Source organism: Macrotis lagotis, chromosome 1 (assembly GCF_037893015.1).
Source record: "Macrotis lagotis isolate mMagLag1 chromosome 1, bilby.v1.9.chrom.fasta, whole genome shotgun sequence".
NCBI classification, from domain to species: Eukaryota; Metazoa; Chordata; class Mammalia; order Peramelemorphia; family Peramelidae; genus Macrotis; species Macrotis lagotis.
Genome location: NC_133658.1, coordinates 428,653,121 through 428,676,885, shown reverse-complemented (window position 1 = coordinate 428,676,885; position 23,765 = coordinate 428,653,121). Strand labels below are relative to the sequence as shown.

General features: G+C 36.2%; 1 protein-coding gene across 17 annotated transcripts in view; it reads left to right on the top strand.

Moving 5' to 3' along the window:
* The window catches only part of LOC141506378 (uncharacterized), a 31,990-nt gene extending 20,347 nt beyond the window's left edge, over positions 1-11,643 (top strand). For 11 of the 17 annotated variants that reach the window (XM_074213120.1, XM_074213119.1, XM_074213118.1 and 8 more), the window contains 4 exons: positions 4,620-4,670; positions 7,124-7,174; positions 10,334-10,903; positions 11,528-11,643. In XM_074213120.1, the coding sequence (XP_074069221.1) occupies positions 4,620-4,670; positions 7,124-7,174; positions 10,334-10,897 (666 nt within the window). In that variant the 3' untranslated portion in view covers positions 10,898-10,903; positions 11,528-11,643. Of the gene's footprint in view, positions 1-4,619; positions 4,671-5,827; positions 5,983-7,123; positions 7,175-7,813; positions 7,991-10,333; positions 10,904-11,527 lie in introns of those variants that run through there. The other 6 variants (XM_074213129.1, XM_074213126.1, XM_074213125.1 and 3 more) reach the window with 2 other exon arrangements.
* Positions 11,644-23,765: the final 12,122 nt, after the last annotated feature.

The following is a 23,765-nucleotide window of genomic DNA, read 5'->3' as shown; positions in this document are numbered from 1 at the left end:
GTTGCACTGAGGTAATGAGCAAGTCCTTCAAGGTTGATCATCACCCCCATGTTGCTGTTAGAGTGTACAGTGTTTTTCTGGTTGTGCTCATCTCACTCAGCATCAGTTCATGCAAATCCCTCCAGGCTTCCCTGAAATCCCATCCCTCCTGGTTTCTAATAGAACAATAGTGTTCCATGACATACATATACCACAGTTTGCTAAGCCATTCCTTAGCATTCCTGGATTTCCAATTCTTTGCCACCACAAACAGGGCTGCTATAAATATTTTTGTACAAGTGATGTTTTTACCCTTTTTCATCATCTCTTCAGGGTATAGACCCAGTAGTGGTATTGCTGGGTCAAAGGGTATGCACACTTTTGTTGCCCTTTGGGCATAGTTCCAAATAGCTCTCCAGAAGGGTTGGATGAGTTCACAGCTCCACCAACAGTGTAATAGTGTCCCAGATTTCCCACAACCCCTCCAACAATGATCATTATCCTTCCTGGTCATATTGGCCAATCTGAGAGGTGTGAGGTAGTACCTCAGAAAAGTTTTAATTTGCATTTCTCTAATAATTAATGATTTAGAGCATTTTTTCATATGGCTATGGATTGCTTTGATCTCCTCATCTGTAAATTGCCTTTGCATATCCTTTGACCATTTGTCAATTGGGGAATGGCTTTTTGTTTTAAAAATATGACTCAGTTCTCTGTATATTTTAGAAATGAGTCCTTTGTCAGAATGATTAGTTGTAAAGATTGTTTCTCAATTTACTACGTTTCTTTTGATCTTGGTTACATTGGTTTTATCTGTGCAAAAGCTTTTTAATTTAATGTAATCAAAATCATCTAATTGGTTTTTAGTGATGTTCTCCAACTCTTCCCTAGTCATAAACTGCTCCCCTTTCCATAGATCTGACAGGTAGACTAGTCCTTGATCTTCTAATTTGCTTATAGTATTGTTTTTTATGTCTATGTCCTGTAACCATTTGGATCTTATCTTGGTAAAGGGTGTGAGGTGTTGGTCTAATCTAAGTTTCTTCCATACTAACTTCCAATTATCCCAGCAATTTTTATCGAAGAGGGAGTTTTTATCCCAATGGCCGGACTCTTTGGGTTTATCAAACAGCAGATTACTATAATCATCTCCTGCTTTTACACCTAGTCTATTCCACCGGTCCACCATTCTATTTCTTAGCCAGTACCAAACAGTTTTGATGACTGATGCTTTACAATATAATTTTATATCAGGTAGGGCTAAGCCACCTTCTTTTGCACTTTTTTTTCATTAAGCTCCTGGCAATTCTTGACTTCTTATTTTTCCATATGAATTTACTTACAATTTTTTCTAACTCGTTAAAGTAATTTTTTGGAATTTTGATTGGTAGGACACTAAACAGATAGTTTAGTTTTGGTAGAATTGTCATTTTTATTATATTAGCTCTGCCTATCCATGAGTAGTTGATATTTGCCCAGTTATTTAAATCTGATTTAATTTGTGTGAGAAGTGTTTTATAATCATTTTCAAAAAGATTTTGAGTCTGTCTTGGCAAATAGACTCCCAAATATTTTATATTGTCTGAGGTTACTTTGAATGGGATTTCTCTTTCTAGCTCTTCCTGCTGTTTCTTGCTAGATATATATATATATATCTATATCTATATCTATATCTATATCTATCTATATATATATATATATATATATATATATATATATATGGAGAGAGAGAGAGAGAGAGAGAGAGAGAAGTTGAGGATTTATGAGGGCTTATTTTATAACCTGCAACTTCGCTAAAATTACTAATTGTTTCCAGTAGTTTTTTGGGTGATTTCTTGGGATTTTCTAGGTAGACCATCATGTCATCTGCAAAGAGTGGGAGTTTTGTCTCTTCCTTCCCAATTTTAATTCCTTCAATTTCTTTTTCTTCTCTAATTTCTGACACTAACATTTCTAATACAATATTGAATACTAGTGGTGATAATGGGCATCCTTGTTTCACCCCTGATCTTATTGGGAATGCCTCTAGCTTCTCCCCATTGAATATAATGCTTGTTGATGGTTTCAGATAGATACTGCTAATTATTTTAAGGAACAGTCCATTTATTCCTACACTCTCTAGTGTTTTTAATAGGAATGGATGCTGTATTTTGTCAAAAGCTTTTTCAGCATCTATTGATATGAACATATGATTTCTGATAGGTTTGTTGTTGATATAATTGAGTATACTAACAGTTTTCCCAATATTGAACCAACCCTGCATTCCTGGTATAAATCCTACTTGATCATAATGTATTATCCTAGTGATGACTTGTTGTAATCATTTTGCTAAGATTTTATTTAGGATTTTTACATCTATATTCATCAGGGAAATAGGTCTATAATTTTCTTTCTCTGTTTTAACTCTTCCTGGTTTAGGTAATAGTACCATATTGGTTTCATAGAAAGAGTTAGGCAGAGTTCCATCTTGCCCTATTTTTCCAAAGAGTTTATATAGGATTGGAACCAATTGTTCCTTAAATGCTTGGTAGAATTCACTTGTGAATCCATCAGGCCCTGGAGATTTTTTTTTTAGGGAGTTCAGTAATGGCTTTTGTTGAATTTCTTTTTCTGAGATAGGGTTGTTTAGGTATTCTCTTCTTCATTTAACCTGGGCAACTTATATTTTTGTAAATATTCATCCATTTCACTTAGATTATCAAATTTATTGGCATAGAGTTGGGCAAAATAATTTCAAATTATTACTTTAATTTCCTCCTCATTGGTGGTGAGTTCACCTTTTTCATTTATGATATGAGCAATTGGTTTTCTTCTTTCTTTTTTTAATCAAATTTACCAGAGGTTTATCAATTTTATTGGTTTTTTCATAATACCAACTTTTGGTTTTATTTATTAATTCAATAGTTTTTTTTGCTTTCAATTTTATTAATTTCACCTTTAATTTTTAGAATTTCTAATTTGGTATTTAATTGGGGATTTTTGATTTGTTCTTTCTCTAATTTTTTTAGTTGCATGTTTAGTTCATTGATTTCCTCTTTCTCCAATTTATTCATGTAAGCATTTAGACCTATAATATATCCCCTGAGAGTCGCTTTGAATGAATCTCATAGGTTTTGGTATGTTGTTTCATTATTACCATTATCTAGGGTAAAATGGTTAATTCTTTCTATAATTTGCTTTTTGGTCCACTCATTTTTTAAAATGAGGTTATTCAGTTTCCAATTTGCTTTGGGTCTATATCTCCTTGGCCCAGTATTGCATATGACTTTAATTGCATTGTGATCTGAGAAAGATGTATTCACTATTTCTGCCTTTCTGCAGTTGATCATTAGGTTTTTATGTCCTAGTACATGGTCAATTTTTGTATAAGTTCCATGTGCTGCAGAGAAAAAGATGTATTCAGAACATAACTTTAAATTAAATTGGGAGTGATTGAATTTCTTTGTACCTGATCAGTGAATTAATTAAATTAGCTTTGCCCCCTCTCACTACCTAAGCAGGTAATAAAACAACAAATGATTTCATTAAGTAGTTAAAATATTTCTTTGCATATTGAACATATGCAATAGAAAACATATTGAAATATACACTTATTTTTGCTAATGAAATGGGGATAAGTATATATTTTTTTAATTTAAAAGAATAACATTTACTATACAGAGCGGACTAGAATAGAAACTTTTGTTTCAGGAGTATAAGATGTTAAAATATTCTCTGTAATAGGTAGCATTAGTCCCAGATGCCCTGACTCTAAATAGTGTTTTTTCTACTATCCTATCCTAGGATTCACTCTTATTGCATAGTTATTATGTTACCATAGAAACCTGACTCCAAAGTCATATAGATTTGGATTCAAATCCAGCCTTTTGCTCATGCTGGATGAGTAATTGGGCAGATCATTTAATCTCTTTGTTCTCTAGGCAGCTCTATAAGACTAAATTTATCAACCTACATTAATAGAGAAAGTTTTCTCACCTGGGAGATCAATGAAATCCCAGATCCAGTATATATCCAGTGTACCTCATCAGAAGTGCCCTGCAAAAGAAACAAGAATGAGTTGAATGAGTACTGAGTTTCTCCATCTCTCTGCTTCTTTTTCTGGTTATCCCTTCCACATTGAAGGGGTTAAGGGCACAGCATCCTTGCAATCGGGGAAAATTCATGAAAAGTATTTTGGGCTCTCTATTTGTATTAAAGAAGTCTGAATTTTTTCTTTTTCTTTTATAGAATCTTTATATAGTATTAAAATATAAAATTTATTGATATTATACAATAATATACATATGTTTTATGCATTTCTGAGTTTCTAAACTTCTTTGTTGTCTGCTGGTCTGCAAAACCCCTCCAAAATTGCCATTTAATTTCTTAAGATGACATGTGTCTATTGAAATTACAATGAATGAAATCATGATGTGAAGGGATAACTGTAATTCTAAAAGTATTTGATGACCTTTTCCTTTGGCATAAATCTGGGAGCTAATTTTAGAGTATTCAAGATAAATAAAAATACATTTTCTTCCTGTCTAGAAATTTGCCCACTTAAATGATCAGTGCTTAGAATGAACTATATTTATGGAAAACCTGTTTAAAAAGGAAATTAATTGTGGAGTATGTTTGTAATTGGAATTTTTTCCCTACAGGGTACCTTCACACGAGAACTATTTCAAAAATCAAGTGACGTGAAACTTCAAGTAGGTTTGTGGTAGTGATGAAATTTCATTCCTACCAGTTCCCATTCCTCTTCTTCCATGTGTATGTTTGTGCTCTTATACCTGTGGGACTCAATATTGTGGGGCTCCCTGGTCAAATGATCCAAACAGTGGTTCTTCCAGTTAACCTTAGAAAGAGGTTTAGAGTAGAGGGTTCCCAGGATATATCTTTACTTCTATTTGGTTCTTGGGAAAAATCATGATATTTTCAGGCGACACAACACCAGCAGAGATGGCCGTTGTGGTAGATGACAGAATGGTATCTAGAAAGAACTTGCTAGTCTGTTTGAAGCAGAGGAATGAATCTAAGAGTAACATTTAATAGGGATAATTGTAAAATTCTATACTTAGGTAATGGCAGCATGGGGAAGTTTGGGGTAAACAACTATTCAGGTGAAATAAAGATCTGAGTTTTCTCTTGGTATGAGTTGAAATCCTGAGGGTGGCATGGCAGCCAATAAAGCTAATGAGTTTGTAGGCTATATAAATGGAAGTATGGTTCCTAGAACAAAGGAAGGCTGTGTTCCTGCTACTCTATCCTGGGTAGATCCAGTATTATGTGACAACATAATATGTGAAAGTCATTGCCACAAAGGAGCATGTCTGGAGGGAGGTGACCAGAATTGGGACAACTAGAAACTATCCTATATAATGGATTGGTTGAACGATCAAGGGATTGGAACAGAGAAGATTAGGGGGTTAGGGATAGAAGGGGGAATATGTTGGTGGTCTTCAAACAGCTAAAAGGCTGCCCTGAAGAAAAGGAAAGCTTAACTTCAGAGGACAGAACTAGAAATCATGGATGGTTATTTCCAAGATTTCAGCTTGAAGAGTAACTTCCTAACAATTAAGAATTGTCCAATGATAGTAAATGCAGCCTTCTAAGGCAGGGACCTCCCTTTCACTATTACTTTCCAGGGTGACTTGATAGGACTTTTCCTTTTTCAGATAAAGATTTGGATTAGACAACAATTGAGGCCTATTCAAATCTGACATTCTTTGATTTTAAATATGCAGTCCCAAAAATATGGATAATGGGGATATCTCTTCCCAGAGAACTTGACCCTTAGGAGATTCAATTAAACCACTTTTCTAATGCTTTGTTATAAAGCTTCCTTGTGGTGTTTTCTTTTTGACAGTATTTTTAATGAAGTAAAAAAATAAAAATCCACCTTCCTGAACCATGGCTGATCAAAGGCAGGACAGGCGTAGCTGCATCCGAGAAGCATTCAGTGTTATCAGCACCAGGGTTGGCATCAAGAAGGGGCAGAGAAAAATGCTCCATCGTTTTAAGGTGCTGCTCCTGTATAAAATCCTTTTCTCTCTTGGCAAAAGTGGGGTTCTGAGTAGCTAGGGTTGGAATTTGGGTGAATATATGAGAATGGAAATGTGCAACTGGAACTAGAAACTCCTAAATTCTGAAGATGAGTCTTTCTGGAAGCACTACCCTAAGTGGCTTTTGGTTCCTTCCTCACAAGTCTTGTTTTCTCATTCATAATCTCCTGAGGATTTCCAGTCCCAAGTGCTTAAGATGTACCAAGGAATTACTTTCTTGTTATTTGTAATTTCCTTACTTCTTTGTTCCTTTCATCATCATCAACATTATTATTATTATTTGGAGAGGCAATATTCCTTTCATTAAAAAAAAAGAAAAAATCTAGATTTCTTGACGGTGTGATGTAGTGGAAAGAACTATTTGGGTTCTGTTACTTCCCTTGCTATATGAACTTGAACAAATCAAACATTGTCTTTAACCCCTCTGGTTCCTCACCTTCTACCTAGGATGAATTGCTTAGGTCACTTCTGGCTCTAAAAGTCTGATTCATAGAATTCTAAAATTTTCTGATAATGAGAATGAGATCAGATCACAGTGTCCTTCTTGGAATCCTGAGCAGCTTCAGTACAAAAAAAAAATAGTTATTTTTAAATCTCTTCAGAGAGTCAAACATTTATTTTTAAATCTCCCAAAGTGTTCAATAATATTCTCATCTAAGATTTTCCTTTTCTTTATTTTTTTTTTTGCAAGACAATGGGGTTAAGTGACTTGCCCAAGGTAGGTAATTATTAAGTGTCTGGGTCCGCATTTGAACTCAGGTACTCCTAACTCCAGGGCTGGTGCTCTATCCACTGCGCCACCTAGCCACCCCGATTTTGTTTTCCTTGACATATGGTACTGAAGTTTAAATGTGTGGATCTCTAGGAAATGCTGTCAAAGGTTTTCCTCCTTCCCCTAGGGCTCATAAGTCCTTAATATGCTTTTCTCTAATTACCCTGGATTGGTCCCATATTTTGTGGGTCCCTAAGCACCCCAGGGGAATATATGGGAGGTAGTTCCCTGAGTTCCCTCTCCTTTCATGGGCCCAGGCTTGTGCAGAAGTAGTTTGTATTAGCTGGCTTTCTTGATAGGAGAGTGTTCAAGCCTGTTTTCTTTCCAGGGTGATCACAAAAAGAATCGCATGGAATTCACAGAAGGCATCATAAGAGAGGTAAGTTGACTTAGATCTAAAAGTACTGACAGCATCTTAGGATATTTATTCTGTTTGAGTACTAGTTAAATGGTGTAATTTTAGTCTGTTTAATTTGAGATAATTAGACACATACCTGGATAAGAAATGGCAATATTAATAAAAAATGTTATTTTTATCTCTAATAGTTCCTTCCTCTTATCATCCTAGGGAAATTTTAGAGAAACAATACGTTGGTTGGAATATAAATTTGGAAGTCCTAGGTAAAGGACTAGGTGTCCAGTATGGGGTGCTGAAGATCTTTTGTGGGCCTTGGTTTTCTCATCTACAAAATGAGGGTCTTGGATTAGAAGAACTCTTGCGGTTCTAAAATCTTATGATGACTTTTCTAGTTCAAGAATAATACCCTCTAGGTTCAGTGGATTCCTGACCTTGGAGTTAGGAGGGACCTGAGTCCAAATTTGACCTTAGACACTTGATAACCTACTAGTTATGTGACCTTAGGCAAGTCATTGCCCTACAAAAACAAACAAAAAAAAAGATTTATGCCCTCATCAATCTCTCTCTTCCTTTTCAAAGCATCTAATCTCTCAGATTTGTCTACCCTTGTAGCTGTGTCCTTCATCTCCCTTTGAATGAAATGCTTTCCTGGTGTCTCAGTGCTTTGCAGATTCATAGGCAAAGCAATGGTAGGATCTGGAGATGTCGAAGGATAGTTGCCTGCATACTACATCAGAATCACTGCAGTCTTGCCTGAAGCCCTCCCTCCCTCCTGGTTTTGACAACAAGCTGCCTCACTTGGATCAGTCAGGGTCCCATGAAGGCAAGCTGCTTCTAACCCCTGGGGTCCTGGGTCTTTTTTAATGAGCCTAGCAGCCTCTTTTCCCCACTTGGAAGAGGTTTGCCAAGCCTTTTGTCCTTTGGCCGCAGCTTTCAGAGAAGTCTGAGAGGATGTGATAGGTTTTATGGATTTTATGTATTTGGCTACTAGAGGGGAACAGAACTCCTTTGATCTAGCTCTGGACCTGGTTGCTATGGAAACTATGCTTTTAGGGCCTCAGACTGATGCTCTTGATGAACCTAGCATTGTTGATAGATTTTGAAGAACTCTCATTTTGGGAAATAGTCAACCTGACCTTTTTTTTTTAAACAGCAAAAAAAGAAACCGCTAATACGGTATGCTGTGGTTCAGAATGTACAGAATCCACAATTGTGCAATTAGTTGAGCTACTCTAAAAAAAATATATCAGATACTATAATGTGAGGAGCTGTGAAATTTTGAACTACAGCTTGGATATAGATATTTGTTTATATTATCAAAACTCAATGAAAGAATTTGCTTTTCAGAAGTCTCTTTGTACTAAAAATGCTTTCCTTTCCCATTTTGAGTTAAAATAGTGCTATCCACTTTTGATCAGTTTCTAGATTTAACTGGATCCATAGGTTATATTAAGGGTTTATATTTCTTTTGTAGAAAGATAGCTTAGGATATTTATTCTGTTTAAGTACCAGTTAAATAGTGTAATTTTGGCCTGTTTAATTTGAGATAATTAGACACATACCTGGTAAGAAATGGCAATATTAATGGAAAATATTATTTTTTTCTCTAATGGTTCCTTTTTCTTGTCATCCTAGGCAAATTTGGAGAAACAATATTCTATATCTACTTGGATTAATTCAATCAATTTTAGGTTTTACGTTTGTCAGTTGTCAATGGTTTAATTAATGTTTAAAGATATTTCTACTTTGTCTTGCTGTGAATATAATACATTATCGAAGCTCTATAAATTCATCTATCCATAGGTAGGTGTCTATGTAAATTGATAGATGGAACAACATATAAGCTATGGTCTCTGTGTTGATGGTATGATAATAAACCTGTTGTTTATTTCTCTTTCTTCACTGGGGGTGGTGGTGGCACTTACCCTATCAAAATGATATATAATTTTTTAGATTTTTCAAGGCAATGGGGCTAAGTGGCTTGCCCAAGGCCACACGGCTAGGTAATTATTAAGTGTCTGAGGTCAGATTTGAACCCAGGTACTCCTGACTCCAAGGCCGGTGCTCTATTCACTGCGCCACCTAACTGCCCTCAAAATGATATCCTTAAAAATCTCAACTAGCTTTGGAAACAGATGCTAATATAATATAAAGCTTGCAGGCTCCATTAAAAAACAATTTTTGTGCCATCTGCTAGCAAAAATAACCAGTCAATCACATGGGACATAGTGTTTCTTTTGATTCCATCCATGTATTCTACCTGTATAGTAGTACAGCACAGTGTGACCCAAATAGAGAAAAGGTAAGGAAGAATAAAGAGACAATTAACAGTATTTATGTGAAAATAAGGGAAACAACAAGTCATCCATAGTCTTTACCAATGCTGCCATCTCCTGGTTGAATGGAGAGATTTTTAAACAATTATCCTGACTGAGTCTCATTCATGTACCATTACTTTTCCAAGTCAAAGAGCTGTTGAATTTCGGTAAAGGTCATAAGACCATTAGGTTTGAGAGTGGATAACAGACACAATCTGCTAAACTGACTTTAAGTGTCAGATTTTGTTAGTTGAACATTCACTACCATTAGACTTTTAAACTCTTGATGTTTCTTTATTTTCCTTCTATTACATGATATGAATATAGTGGTTCTTATAAAAGCCTTCCCCTAGATTTGTGAAGGAAACAAGTTATAAGAAAGTCTAGATGTCCCATCTCTACAAAAAGATGGAGGACACATAGACTTGATGTGTGAATGATGCAGTGAGAAACAGAAGCAAGGTTGGCACCTGACTGGCAGAGGATATACTGTGCCAACTATGGTCAGATCATTTAGGCTTCTTTGGTGATAGTCAGGTTTGGTATTAATGCAATTTTTAATTGTTTAGTCAAGACTGATGCAAAAGTTGACTAGGTCAATAATGGTGGAAGAGGGACAGCTAGGTGGTGCAGTAGATTAGAGCATTGGCCCTGGAGTCAGGAGGACCTGAGTTCAAATCCGGCCTCAGACACTTAATAATTACCTAGCTGTGTGATTCTGGGCAAGTCACTTTACCCCATTGCCTTAAATAAATAAAAGAAAAAAAGAATGATTGAAGAAACTACTCATACCTATGAGTAGTTTCATAAAAATGCTGACATGGTTAGAAACTATTGACTTTTAAAAATAATTTTGTGTCAGTTTTTAGATCCTTATGATGGTGACTCTGAAGATATACCAAATCTTTCAGACAGCAGTTTGAATTATTGTTCCCTTGGGGACATGAGCTGCAGTGGAGTTTCAAATTCACTGAACTCACACATCCTAGAAGATGTTACTATCGAAGACTCCACCTTTGTGAAAAGTTCAGAACTTGCCAAATCTTCCAGCTGGACTTTTCCAGCATTAGAAACAAATGACGTATACATGCGGCCAATGAGTGAATTGAAATTGCCTGTAGAGATCATCAGTCAAGAGTTGAAAGATTGTTCTGCGAGACTTGCAGAGCCATCTGACTTGTGTATGGATTCTAGAATAATTACTGAGGTGCAGGGGCCAAGGTTAGAACATTCCTGGCTCATGAATATTGATTCTCCTAAATCTGTAAGACACATGGAAAACACAGCAAGAGTGCCTTTGCAGCCTGCTAGGCTCATATATGATAAGGACATTAAGTTGTATAAGCCATCACTGTTCAAGAGAAAACTGGAACTACCACATTCAGAGTGTGAAAAAATTAAAAGAATAAAACAGCATATGGCATGAGCCAAGGTAAGTTGCTTTTTCTCATTCAGTGAGGATGAGATTTCACATCCGATTCTTTCAAAAAGTCATTGAAGGGGGTGGCTAGGTGGCGCAGTGGATAGAGTACCGGCCCTGGAGTCAGGAGAAACTGAGTTCAAATCCGGCCTCAGACACTTAATTATTACCTAGCTGTGTGGCCTTGGGAAAGCCACTTCACCCCATTGCCTTGAAAAAAATAGTCATTGAAGTAATTGTTTCATGATAGACTAAACATGCTTTTATTATTTTAGAATATTCAGTATCAAAGTTAATAAAGATTACCATCAGTTTCTACTGTTGAGAATGAATGAGAATTTTAAACCATGGATAAGAATGTTATTATATGATTAGTTTTCAATGAAAAAAGCTTATTTTTTAAAAAAATTCTCCAATAATTTATGAAGTGTTTTTTTAGACAAAAAATAAAATTCTGTTTGGGTTATCACATATTGTTAATTAGTAAAATGTGAAAGAATATGCTTTTAGCATCTTTTTTCCTCTTTACTTCCCTTCCTACCTGAAAGTGTGTGTAGTATTTTCTACCATTTTTCTATAGTAAACAAGCTTCTGGTGGCCTGGGCAGTAATCTGGCTGTTCTGTCTCCTCCCACAGATGCAGCTGGGACTCTAAGTTTTCATCATTGAGGTCAGTGACTTCAGCCTTTTACTGGTTTCAAGAATAAACAACTTCTCAAGAAGTGCCAATAAAATAAAGCCAATGAAAATGAATCTCGTGTGAAATTCTTTTTTCTTTTGCAAGGCAATGGGGTGAAGTGGCTTGCCCAAGGCCACACAGCTAGGTAATTATTAAGTGTCTGAGGTCGGATTTGAACTCAGGTACTCCTGACTCCAGGGCCGGTACTCTATCCACTGCGCCACCTAGCCGCCCTCATGTGAAATTCTTAAGGTTCCAGGGAGAGTGAAGATACTGAGCTACAAGGGCATGGTCTTACTTGGAGATCGTGTGGTGCTTTTATTCAGGAATGTCCAAAATGATAAGATTTTGCCAACTGAGAGTGGCATTTAACTTAAACCTTACTCTAAGACTCCAAGAAAATAGCTATTAGATGATGAAATTGAGGGTTAGGACAGACTATATCAGAATGATTTGAAAGAGATATTAGAGTTGAAAAAACTGATGTCCAGAGAGGTTAGATAGATCACTGGGCCTCATGTCAGGAAGATCTGAGTGCAAATCTCACCTTATTCACCTACTAGCTGTGTGATCCTGGAAAAGTCACTTAACTCTGTCTCAGTTTCCTCCACTACAAATGAGGATAGCACCTTTCTCCAAAGGTTGTTGTGAGGATCAAACAGGATACTATCTGTAAAGTACTTAGCATAGCGCTTTTTTTCTTTACCACCCTAAATAACTAACCTAAGTTCCCATAGCAGGTACTGGGCAATCTTTCCCCTGCTGACCCCTAATTCACTTCTCTTTTCGCCACATGACATGGCCCATCAGATAGAGTGATGGAGATAGGATTAGAACCGGACGGACATGACAGCATTCTGTCCTTGCTTCTGTACTACCTCCTACACCATGAAAACAAAAGGTGATGAGAAATTTGCATATCATGGACCAGACTGAGTTGGAGGAAAGTGAAGAGTTTACAGTGTGCTGCAAAAAGTGATTATATACTGTTGCCTGTGCTTATTCCTCTTAATTTCTTTTTTCTAGAACATTATTGAATAATAATGGTCATAATGGATATCCTTGCTTCTTCACCTCTTATCTCATTGGAAAGGCTAAACTTACTAGTTTATCACCTTACAGATAATACTCTATTTATATAGGTACTACTTATCATTTAAAGAAAATACCTTTTATTCTTATGCTTTTTAGTATTTTTTAGACTTAACTTCTTATTTATTTTTTAAATTTATTTTTACTAAAGATATTATTTGACTTTTTAGCATTTTTAATAGGAAAGGAATGTGATAGTTTGCCAAAAGCCTTTTCTTTATTGGTTGATATAATCATAATTTTTGTTGTTTTCAATTATTGATAATAGTCAATTCTGCTTATACTTTTCCTAATATTGAAGCAGTCTTGCATTCTTGGTATAAATCCAAACTGGTCAATTTTTTTGTGATCCTTTGCTGTGATCTTACTAGTGTTTTATTAAATTTTTTTACATCTTGTATGCATTAGAAATAATTGGTTTACAGTTTTTTCCCAGGATTCTTTCTGTGTCATATTTGTGTCATTGAAAAATTTGGTAGGATTCTATCATTACCTATTTTTTCAAAGAGTTTATGTAGTATTGGGGTTGCTTTAAATGTTGGCAGAATTCACTTGCAAATCCATCTGGTTTTGGTCTTTTATTCTTAGGGAGCTAATTAATGGCTTATTCAATTTCTTTTTCTAAGTTAGATTTACTTAAGATAGTAATAAAATACAAATTCTGTTTCCCCTTCTGTTTATTGTGGCAATTGATATTTTTATAAATATCCAACTATTTCATTTAGCTTCTCAGATAATCCAACAACTCTTAATAGTGGCTTTAATTTTATCATCATTGGTTGTACATTCACCCTTTTCGTTTTTGATTCAGGTAATATTTAGCTCTTCTTTTTAAAAACCAAATCAATCAGTTGTTTTTCTATTTTTCCATAAAACTAGCTCTTAGTTTTATTCATTTTTAACTTTCAATTTTATTAATCTTTTTTGTTTTTTTAGAATTTTTATTTTGATGCTTAATTGGGAATTAACATTTATTCTTTTTCTTTGTTTTTGTCCAATTCATTGATTTGTTCTTTCTTTTATTGATGTGTTTAGAGATATAAATTTTTTCTTTAAGTACTATTTTAGTTATATCCTACAAATTTTGGTATATTATCTCATTGTCATCTTTAATGAAATTATTAGTTGTTTCTATGATTTGCTCTTTGTTTACATTAGATGATATAGTTTCCTATTAATTTTTAATGTTTGCCTCCCAGGCCCTTTATTGAATTAATTTTTTTCATTGCAGTCCAAAATATAGGTGTATTTGATATTTGTTTTTCTGTATTTATTTGTGAGTTTATTGTGCCTTAATGCATGGTCAATATTTATTTAGGTGCCATGTATAGCAGAGAAAAAGTATTTTTTTCTATTTCCATTCAATATTCCCCAGAAGTCTATTTCAAGAAACATGTTTTTTGGGTTTTTTTTTTTTTTTGGCAAGGCAACAGGGTTAAATGGCTTTCCCAAGGCCACACAGCTAGGTAATCATTTAAGTGTCTGAGGTCAGATTTGAACTCAAGTACTCCTAGCTCCAGGGCCAGTGCTCTATATACTGTGCCACCTAGCCACCCACATTATATCTAACTTCAGTAAAATTCTTCATTTCTTTTTTTTTTAATGGTTGGATTTATCTAGATCTGAGAGAGGTAAATGGAGGTTCCTACTAGTATAGCTTTACTATTTCTTCCTATAATTCATTTAACTTTTCCTTTAAGAATTTGGATACCAGGCCATTTGGTGCATATATCTTAGATATTAATTTCATTATCTTTGGTACCTTTTAATAAAGTATAGTTTTCTTTGTTTATCTCTCTTAATCATGTCTATTTTTGCTTTTGCATGGTCTGAGATCATAATCATTAACCTTGCCTTTTTTTTACTTCAACTGAAGCATAGAGATTTTACTTTAGCTCCTTATTTTAAATCTATATTTTTCTTTTTAAATATGTCTCTTAAACAGCTTATTGTTAGATTCTGGTTTTTAATTCATTCTGTTATTCTCTTCAATTTTATGAATGAATTAATCCCTTCACCTTCCCAGTTATGATTACTGTGTAATATTTCCCTTCATCCTATTCTATTTATCCTTTTGTCTTTTTTACTTATCCCTTCTTCAAAAGTCTGTTTTGCTTTTGACTGTTGCTTCCCTTAAATCTACCTCTTTCTCTTTTCACATCTTAGCCCCTTGGCCTCCTATTTCTTTTTGAGTAAGATGAATTTCTGACCCAACTCTCTCTCTATATGTGTGTGTTACACACATATTCATGTATACACATACAAATATTCTTTCTCTTTAAATCAGTTCAGATGCAAGTGTGGTTCATACATTGCCAACTTTCTGCCCCCATTTCCCCTAAGAATTATAAAAATCCTTCCTTGCACACCTTTTTTTTTTTTTTGGTTTTAGCAAGGTAAAAACTCCTCCTCCTCCTCCTCGTCCATACCTCTTTCTCACCCTTCTATTTTTTGTTTTGAGATGATTCCAACTTAATTGATTCATACCCAGGCTCTCTGTGTAGACTCCTGTTAACTGTTCCAATAAAGATAAAGTTTTTAATTCTTGCATACATCATCTTCCCATATAGGAATGTAAATAGTTTAACCTTATTGAATCCATTATGATTACTTTTTCAGGTTTACCTTTTTATACTTCTCTTGCGTCTTTGTAGTTTAGTGTTAATTTTCTACTTAGATCTTTCCTACTCTGATCTTTTCATCTAAAAATGCTTGAAAGGGGTGGCTAGGTGGTGCAGTGGATAGATCACTGGCCCTGGAGTCAGGAGTACCTGAGTTCAAATCTGACCTCAGACACTTAATAATTAACCTAACTGTGTGACCTTGGGCAATCCACTTAACCCCGTTGCCTTGCAAAAAAAAACCCTAAAAAGAAAAAAAGAAAAAGAAAAGAAAAATGCTTGAAAGTCCTCTATTTCATTGAATATCCATTTCTCCCCTGTTGGATTATACTCAGTTTTGCTGGGTGATTAATCTTAGCCCCTTTGCCTTTCAGAATATCATTATTCCAAACCATTGGAATAAAAATCAGAACTCAATTTGTTTATCATGGTAGCTGCTATCCTGTTATCTGTTATCCTGGCTGTGGTTCAATACTATTTGATTTCTTTCTTTCTAACATCTTGCAGTAGTTTTTTCCTTGACTTGAGAATTCTGGAATTTAGCTTAGAATACTTCTGTAAATTTTCATTTTAGGATCTCTTTCAGGAGATGATCAGGGGTTTCTTTCAATTTCTAGTTTTCCCTCTGGTTCTAAGTTATCTTGGCAGTTTTCCTTATGATTTATTGTAATATTGATGTAGGCTCTCCTTGTAATTGTGACTTTCAGGTAATTTAATTCTTAGATGACCTTCTCTTAAGCTATTTTCTAGTTTGGGGCTTTTTTGAGATCTTTCATATTTTTTGTTTTTTTCTGTCTTTGGACATTGTTTCATTGCTTCTGGATGTCTCATGAGTGATTTACTTCCACTAAACCACTGAAGAATTAATTTCAGTGAGGTTTTTTTATCTTTTGCAATTTGGGAAATTCTGGTTTTTAAGAAGTTATTTTCTTCAGTATTTTTGGTACCTTTTTTATCTAGTCATTAGTTCTATTTTTCATAAATTTCATGCATAGCTCTCATTTCTTTCCCCAGTTTCCCCCTATACTCATATTTGATTAAAAAAATTTTTTTGTTATCTATCACTTTTGGAATTTTTGTTAGGTTTGTGTCCAATCTCAATTTTTCTTTGAAGTTTTCCTGTAGATGTTTGCAAACAATCACTTTCTTCTGAGTTTATTTGTGCCTTGAACTTCCCTTTCCAGATAGTAGGGTTTTGTGTTTATTTATTTTATATTATTACAACAACCTTGTTGTGAGAGTAATCATAACCCCCCCCCCAAAATAAGATAAGAAACCTCAAGAATAGTGAAGAGAGGGGGGGGAGTATACTTCAGTCTGTGTTCAGATTCCAATGGTTTTGTCTCTGGGATGAGTTGCCTTCCCCATCATAGCCACCAGAGAAGTTGCTTCAATATTTTCCCCACAGATATCACTAGCTGTATTTCCCTCCACTCTAATTCCTCCCCACTCTCATCTATTCCATTCTCTCTCTTCTTTCATTCTGTCCCTGTTAAAAGTGTGTTTGTATCTGAGTACCCTCTCCCATGATCTTCCTTCTCTTCTGTCACCTACTCCCCCCTCCCCCCCCATTCCCTCTTATCCCATCCCTTTCTTCTCATTTTTCTCTAGGGTAAGATAGATTTCTATACTCTTTTAAATGTGTATGTTATTTCCTCTCTGATTTTTGATTTCTGATGAAAATGAAGGCTCACTCATTCCCCCCTCACCTTTCCCCATTCCATTCCATTGAGAAAGTTTTTTCTTGACTCTTATGTGCAATATCTTGACACCTTCTTTTCCTTCCTCCCAGTACTTTCCTTTATTACCCATTGACTCCATCTTTTTACTATAGCATTATATTCTGCTCTTTCTTATGTCCTGTCTATATATGCTCCTCCTAACCGCTCTTATGAGAAAGTTCATATAAGTTATCAATATCTTCTTCCTATACAAACAGTTCAACATCATTAAGTTCCTCATAGTCCTTCTCTTCCACCCCCTCTATGGTTCCCCTGATTCCTGTATTTGTAGATCAAACTTTCTGTTCAGCTTTGGATGCTTGCATAGGAAAGTTTCAAAGACCCCTGTTTCATTGAAAGTCCATCTTTTCCCCTGAAAGAGGACACTCAGTTTTGCTGTGTAGTTGATTCTCAGTTGTAAACCAAGATCTTTTGCCTTCCAGAATATTCCAAGCCCTACGAGCCCTTAATGTAGATGCTGCCAGATCCTGTATAATCCTGACTATAGAGCCACAGTCATTGAATTGTTTGTTTCTGGCAGCTTTTAGTATCTTCTCTTTGACTTGGAGTTCTGGAGTTTGTCTATAATATTCCTGTAATTTCCTCAATTTCTATTTTAACCTCTCTTCTAGGATCTCAGGACAATTTTGCTGTATTATTTCTTGAAAAATGAAGTCTAGGCTCTTTTCCTGATTATGACTTTCAGGTAGCTCATCAATTCTTTTTTTTAGGGTTTTTTTTTTTTGCAAAGCAAATGGGGTTAAGTGGCTTGCCCAAGGCCACACAGCTAGGTAATTATTAAGTGTCTGAGACCAGATTTGAACCCAGGTACTCCTGATTCCAGGGCAAGTGCTTTATCTACTGCACCACCTAGCTGCCCCTAGCCCATTTATTTTTAAATTATCTCTTCTGGATCTGTTTTTTGAGGTCAGTCATTTTTCAAATGAGATATTTCACATTTTCTTCTAATTTTTTTGGTATAGTTTTTTTTCTTCCTGAGTTTCACAAGGCCATCAGCTTCCTTTAGTTCCATTCTGCATTTGAAGGAGTTATTTTCTTCAGAGAGCTTATTTATCTCTTTTTCCATCTGGCCAATTCTGCTTTTTAAGGCATTCTTCTCCTCATTTGCCTTTTGTTTTGCTTTTTTCCATTTGGTCTAAACTGGTTTTTAATGTTATTTTCTTTAGTGTTTTTTGTATTTCTTTCATCAAGTTGCTGACTTGGTTTTCATGATTTATCTGCATCACTCTCATTTCTCCTCCCAATTTTTCCTCCACTTCTCTTAATTGCTTTTCAAAGTCTTTTCTGAACTCATCCATAGCCTGAGCCTATTTTCTATTTCTCTTTCAGGTTTTGGGTACGGAAGCTATGATTTTGTCATCATCTGAGAATGTCTTTTGATCTTCCATGGGGTCAAAATGATTTTCTGTGGTCAGATTCTTCTTTTTCTGTTGTTTGCTCATTTCCTCAGCCTATGACTGATTTACCGCAGTTCCAAGGCTTTGGCAGGTTTTGGGGGACAATCCACAGGTACCTTAATTCTTCCAAGGTCTTATGAGAGTCTCTGACTGTTCTCTTGCCTGTATTCAGGCCCTCCTCTCTACCCTGGGGCTGTGAGGAGAGTCCCTGATGGGCTGTGGTGGTGGTGTGGGGGGCCCAGACTGTAGCCTGGATCTGAGTGTGGCCAAACAGCTGAGTCCTGCCCCAGCAAGAGCAGAGACCTCTCTTCAGTCTTCCCCAACCCCCTTACCATTGGTGGGCAGTGCTCTAGATGTACTGGGTGGCTCTTCTAACTCCCACTGCAGGTTCTCACTGCAGGTCTGCTCTGAGGCTGGAGCTCCCGCTCTGTACTCCCTCTGTTGTGGCTGAATTCTCTCAACGTCCCTTCCAGTTGTCCCCAGTGATCCCTGGCCCAAAAGGTCTGGAAACCACCCCCTCTGCCAACAGACTCAGGTGCCTGGCCTGGCTGTGCTGTGCTATGGCTTCCCCTGGTCTCAGTAGAGCAGACCTTCCCTGTGGAACTTTTAATTTGTCTTGGACTGGGAAATTGTTCACTCAGTCTTTCTGTGGGTCCTGCCCCTCTAAATTCTAGCTAGGGTCATAATTTGACAGCTTTTAGATTTTTGGAGGGAACGGGTTTCTGGGAATTCCTGCCTTCATGCCACCATCTTGGCTCCACCCCTGATAGTAGATTTTTATGGTCAGGTTTCTTATTGTTATTGCTTAATATTTTCCACAAACTATTTTCTTGACTTTCAACTTTGTTAGAGCTGGGCTCTGCTTACCTCTGAAGTGCATGGTGGCAGCAATTGGTTGGATTTCAGGCCTTCCTGTTTTCTCAACATTGGGGGAGGGACTTTTTTTTTTTTTTAATTCTTCCTGAGTGGTATAATCCAGGGTGTGGGCTTGTCACTGTCTTCCTGGTCTTTACTCTGTACCTTACTCAGGTACCTACTTCCTCACTACCATAATTACAACTACCCCTGTGATCAGGGTACCAGGTGATAATTTTTTAATTTTATTTAAGGCAAAGGGGTTAAGGGACTTGCCCAAGGTCACACAGCTAGGTATTTATTTTCTGAATGGAGATTTGAACTCAGGTCCTCCTGACTCCAGGGCTGATAACTCTATCTACTTTGCCACCAGGTAATATTGTTGACAAATGACACCTGGTCCTGTGCCAAGTGTTAGCTCAGGGATTTTTAGTAATTTCTTTCTGATCTAGTTGTTCAGATCCCTTAGCATCCTCAGGTGATGAATGTTCCTGATGCTGCCACCACTGCTGCTGCTACTCCAAAGTCTATAGATAGAGCCACATATGTCAAATTCTGCTCCCAGCCAGCCCCTAACCAACTCTGTCTTCCTAAGCTACCCTGATATTTTTGTTGGTTATTTCATTTAGAATCAGTTTGACATACTATTTAAAAAGTTGTTTAGAGGGGTATGTTGAAAGAGCTTAGTAAATATGCTCACTTTAATCCACCATCTTGATTCTGCCCTGTGTAAGGTAATTTCTTTTCAAGGAGAAAGATACTATGAAAGGCATCTGTGGGAGATGACTTCATACTGATATATAAAAGAAACTAGAGGGTCTAACAGGCAAAGATGAGGAAGGAGTATTCCAGAAAGGGAGGTCAACCTGTTGAAGTGCATGGAAATGGAAGATAGAACATCATGTGTGAGGAACAGCAGGAAGATCAGTTTGGTTGGAACAAATAGTATGTAATAATAAAAATAAATCTGGAAAGGTAGGTCAGAACAATATTACACAGGGTCTTAAAAGGACAGTTTCTATAAAGTTTGTTCAAGAATACAATGGACTGCCTTAAGAGATAAGATTTTTCCCTCACACAAAGCTTTTAAGGGGGCTGCTAGGGGACATTATAAAGAGGATTTTAGTGACCTAAGTTCTTCCAGGATGACTTTCATAACATCTCTTGCATACCCCTAGAAACCTATTGCCTCTATTCTTATTAGGGTCTCACCTATATCATGATAAAAATCTGCAATGAAGAGAAACAAGCCAAAAAAATCTGAGCTTAACCTAAATAGTTTTTTGCAATTATCAGTGATAGAAGCCAGTAACCAAAGACCCCCTCTCCTTATTCTCAGAGCAGCCTTTTATATAGTTTATTTACATAATTTCATTACGTAAGATTTACTGGCACCAACTATACTACAACTATGATACATCCATAATTACATTGATAGGGAAAAGGGGAAGGAGTCTCCATAATCCAATGCAACAAGTAAAACACAGAATTGAACATCTGAACCATTTACCACCCTTTTACTAGAGAGACCTCGTGCCAAGAAAAATACTTCAGTTATGCTCACTGTCTCCTACCAGGTTTCTTCCAAACTCTTCTCCCAAGATCTATGCAAAATAAATTCAAATCTTAAGCTCTAGAATTAAAGCTCAACTATTAATCAGTTTCACATTCTTCCCCTCCCCCCATTTTCTATGGAGTCCATGAACCACATCTCTCTTGAATATCGACTAAATGTGATCAGTATCTATTACAATTAAATTAGTGATGAGTCATGGTTTGATATTTTATACAAGGCCACCTATGAGAGCTTTGAATATTGCTGGTGTTGGCTGATTTGTTACAAATGCCCAACAAAATGTACTAGATCTCTGTTGCCTGTGTGTTGTGATGGCTAGAAAAGAATAGGCTCCCAAGCCTCAAGAATGCTTTGGTGCTACATCCTTGCCTATCTACATCTGATGCATTGACAAAATCCAATGGGGCAATCTCCTTCAGAAAAAATGTCACATGGAAAATAATACATGTCTTCCAGGTAATACAATGATTGTAGCCCATTCCCAATATCCATTTAATTTCCAGTTGAGTTTCAGTCCCTGGAAACAATGTCTGGTAGTCTCATTCTGGAGTAGGTCTCAGTTGGTGGCAGCACTGAAGGTGGACCTTCATAGAAGGGCTGTTTGGTCAGTACAAAGGCTCCCAGGTGTTCCCGTTACAGCTGTTACAGACTTTGACAAAACAGATTTTAATACAATTTAGTAATGTCAAACTAGGAACCCACACTTGAAACTTTTAATCTCAAGAAATACATGAAGGTCACTCCCCTCTACTTTCTTTTTTTTAGGTTTTTGCAAGGCAAATGGGGTTAAGTGGCTTGCCCAAGGCCACACAGCTGGGTAATTATTGTCTGTGCCCAGATTTGAACCCAGGTACACTCCAGGGACAGTGCTTTATCCATTGCACCACCTAGCTGCCACCCCCCCCACTTTCAATAAAATTAAAAAAAATAAAAAATAAAGCCCCCTCTGGTTAGTTTGGCAAAACAGTCTCCTATATTAGCTATATCCAAAAAGTATGTTAAGTTCATTATCACTTCTTTCAGGAGGTGACCAGTGAATTCCCTCAATTTCATTTCATCCTCTGCTTCTAGGATCTCGGGACAATTTTTCTGTATTTCTTGAAAAATGAAGTCTAAGTTCTTTTCCTGGTCATGACTTTCAGGTAGCCCAATATTTTTAAAATTATTTCTTCTGGATCTATTTTCAGGGTTGGACATTTTTCCAATGAGATACTTCACATTTTCTTCTAATTTTTAGCTTTTTTGGAAGTTTTTATTTCTTCCTGATTTTTTTTTTAGGTTTTTGCAAGGCAATGGGGTTAAGTGGCTTGCCCAAGGCCACATGGTTAGGTAGTTATCAAGTGTCTGAGACCAGATTTGAACCCAAGTACTCCTGACTCCAGGGCTGGTGCTTTATCCACTGTGCCACCTAGCTGCCCCTCTTCCTGATTTCTTGTAAAATCATCAGCTTCCTTTAGTTCCATCCTGCATTTGAAGGAGTTATTTTCTTTAGAGAGCTTTTTTATCTCCTTTTTCAGATGGCCAATTTTACTTTTTAAGACATTCTTATCCTCATTTGCCTTTTGTGTTGCTTTTTCCATTTGGCCTAAACTGGTTTTTAACATTATTACCTTCAGTGGTTTTTTTTTTGTATTTCTTTCACCAAGTTGGTTTTCATGATTTTTCTACACCACTCTCATTTTTCCCCTCCCAATTTTTCCTCCACTTCCCTTAATTGCTTTTCAAAGTTTTTTTTTTTGAGCTCATCCATAGTCTGAGTCCATTTTCTATTTCTCTCAGAGGCTTTGGATTCAGAAGTTTCATTTTGTCATCATCTGAGTATGTTTTGATCTTCCATGGGCCTAAAGTAATTTTCTATGGTCAGATTCTTCTTTTTCTGTTGTTTACTCATTTCCTCAGCCCAAGACTAATTTATAGCACTTCCAAGGCTTTGGGGGTTTTGGGGGGGACAGCCCACTCATTATCACTTCTTAGGTGAAGTTCTTTTAGACTCATTGTTTATCTTTTATTGTCAGTTTTAAAGTCTCTCAAAATTATTTTACTCAATGTTTCAGTGTATATCATTTCCTTTTTTCCAGTTTTTTACTTCCATAGAAAGAAACTTTTGCTTTTTCTTTGTTTCTCTTAATGTAAAAAGCTAGTTATTAATAGTTAGGTCAGAAGGCAGATACAACTTGGAAAGTTTTTAGACATAATTCTAGATTGGCTGTGGTTCCTCAACAGCTCTTCAATATGTGAGTTTAATATGTATATTTGCCATGGAAAAGACTACTGAAATTATTACACTGGCATTCAGAAGGTACATCTTATTGTAAATGGCAAAGATGATTCACATGGACTTTGCATGTAGTGCTGACCTTTCCCAAGAGTAGCTCATTAAAAATTTTTTTCAATTATTTATAAGCTCTGGTTTCTTAAAAGAACTTAATAATCATAAGCTTGCACGAACATTTCATCAAGAAGAGATTTCTAAAAATGGGTTGTAAATGAACATTTGGCATTTGAACATTTGTTGCTGTTTGAAGTGTTTTATGTTAGAAAGTGATCCAGACAATCAGACTGTAGTCCAGTGTACTGAGAAACAGACCTTACACCATGCTGTGAGCCTTCATCTTGGAATCATCTATTCAGAGAATAGAATAGAATAGAAAGAAGTGTCTTCAAAATTTCAAGTCTTTTCACTGTAGTAGTTTTGTTATATTTACACTGGTTGGTACCACACCCTAAGGTTCTTGTATTTATATTGGTTGGTACCACATCTTTAGCTTGTTGCTGTATTTATTCTGGTTGATATCTTCAGCTTGTCGGTGAATTTAGATTGGTTGGTGCCACATCTACAGCTTGGTGTAGGGGGCCGTGGGACACTGACAAATGATTGCTCAGTCCTGAAAATACATGTTTTTGGTGATCTTA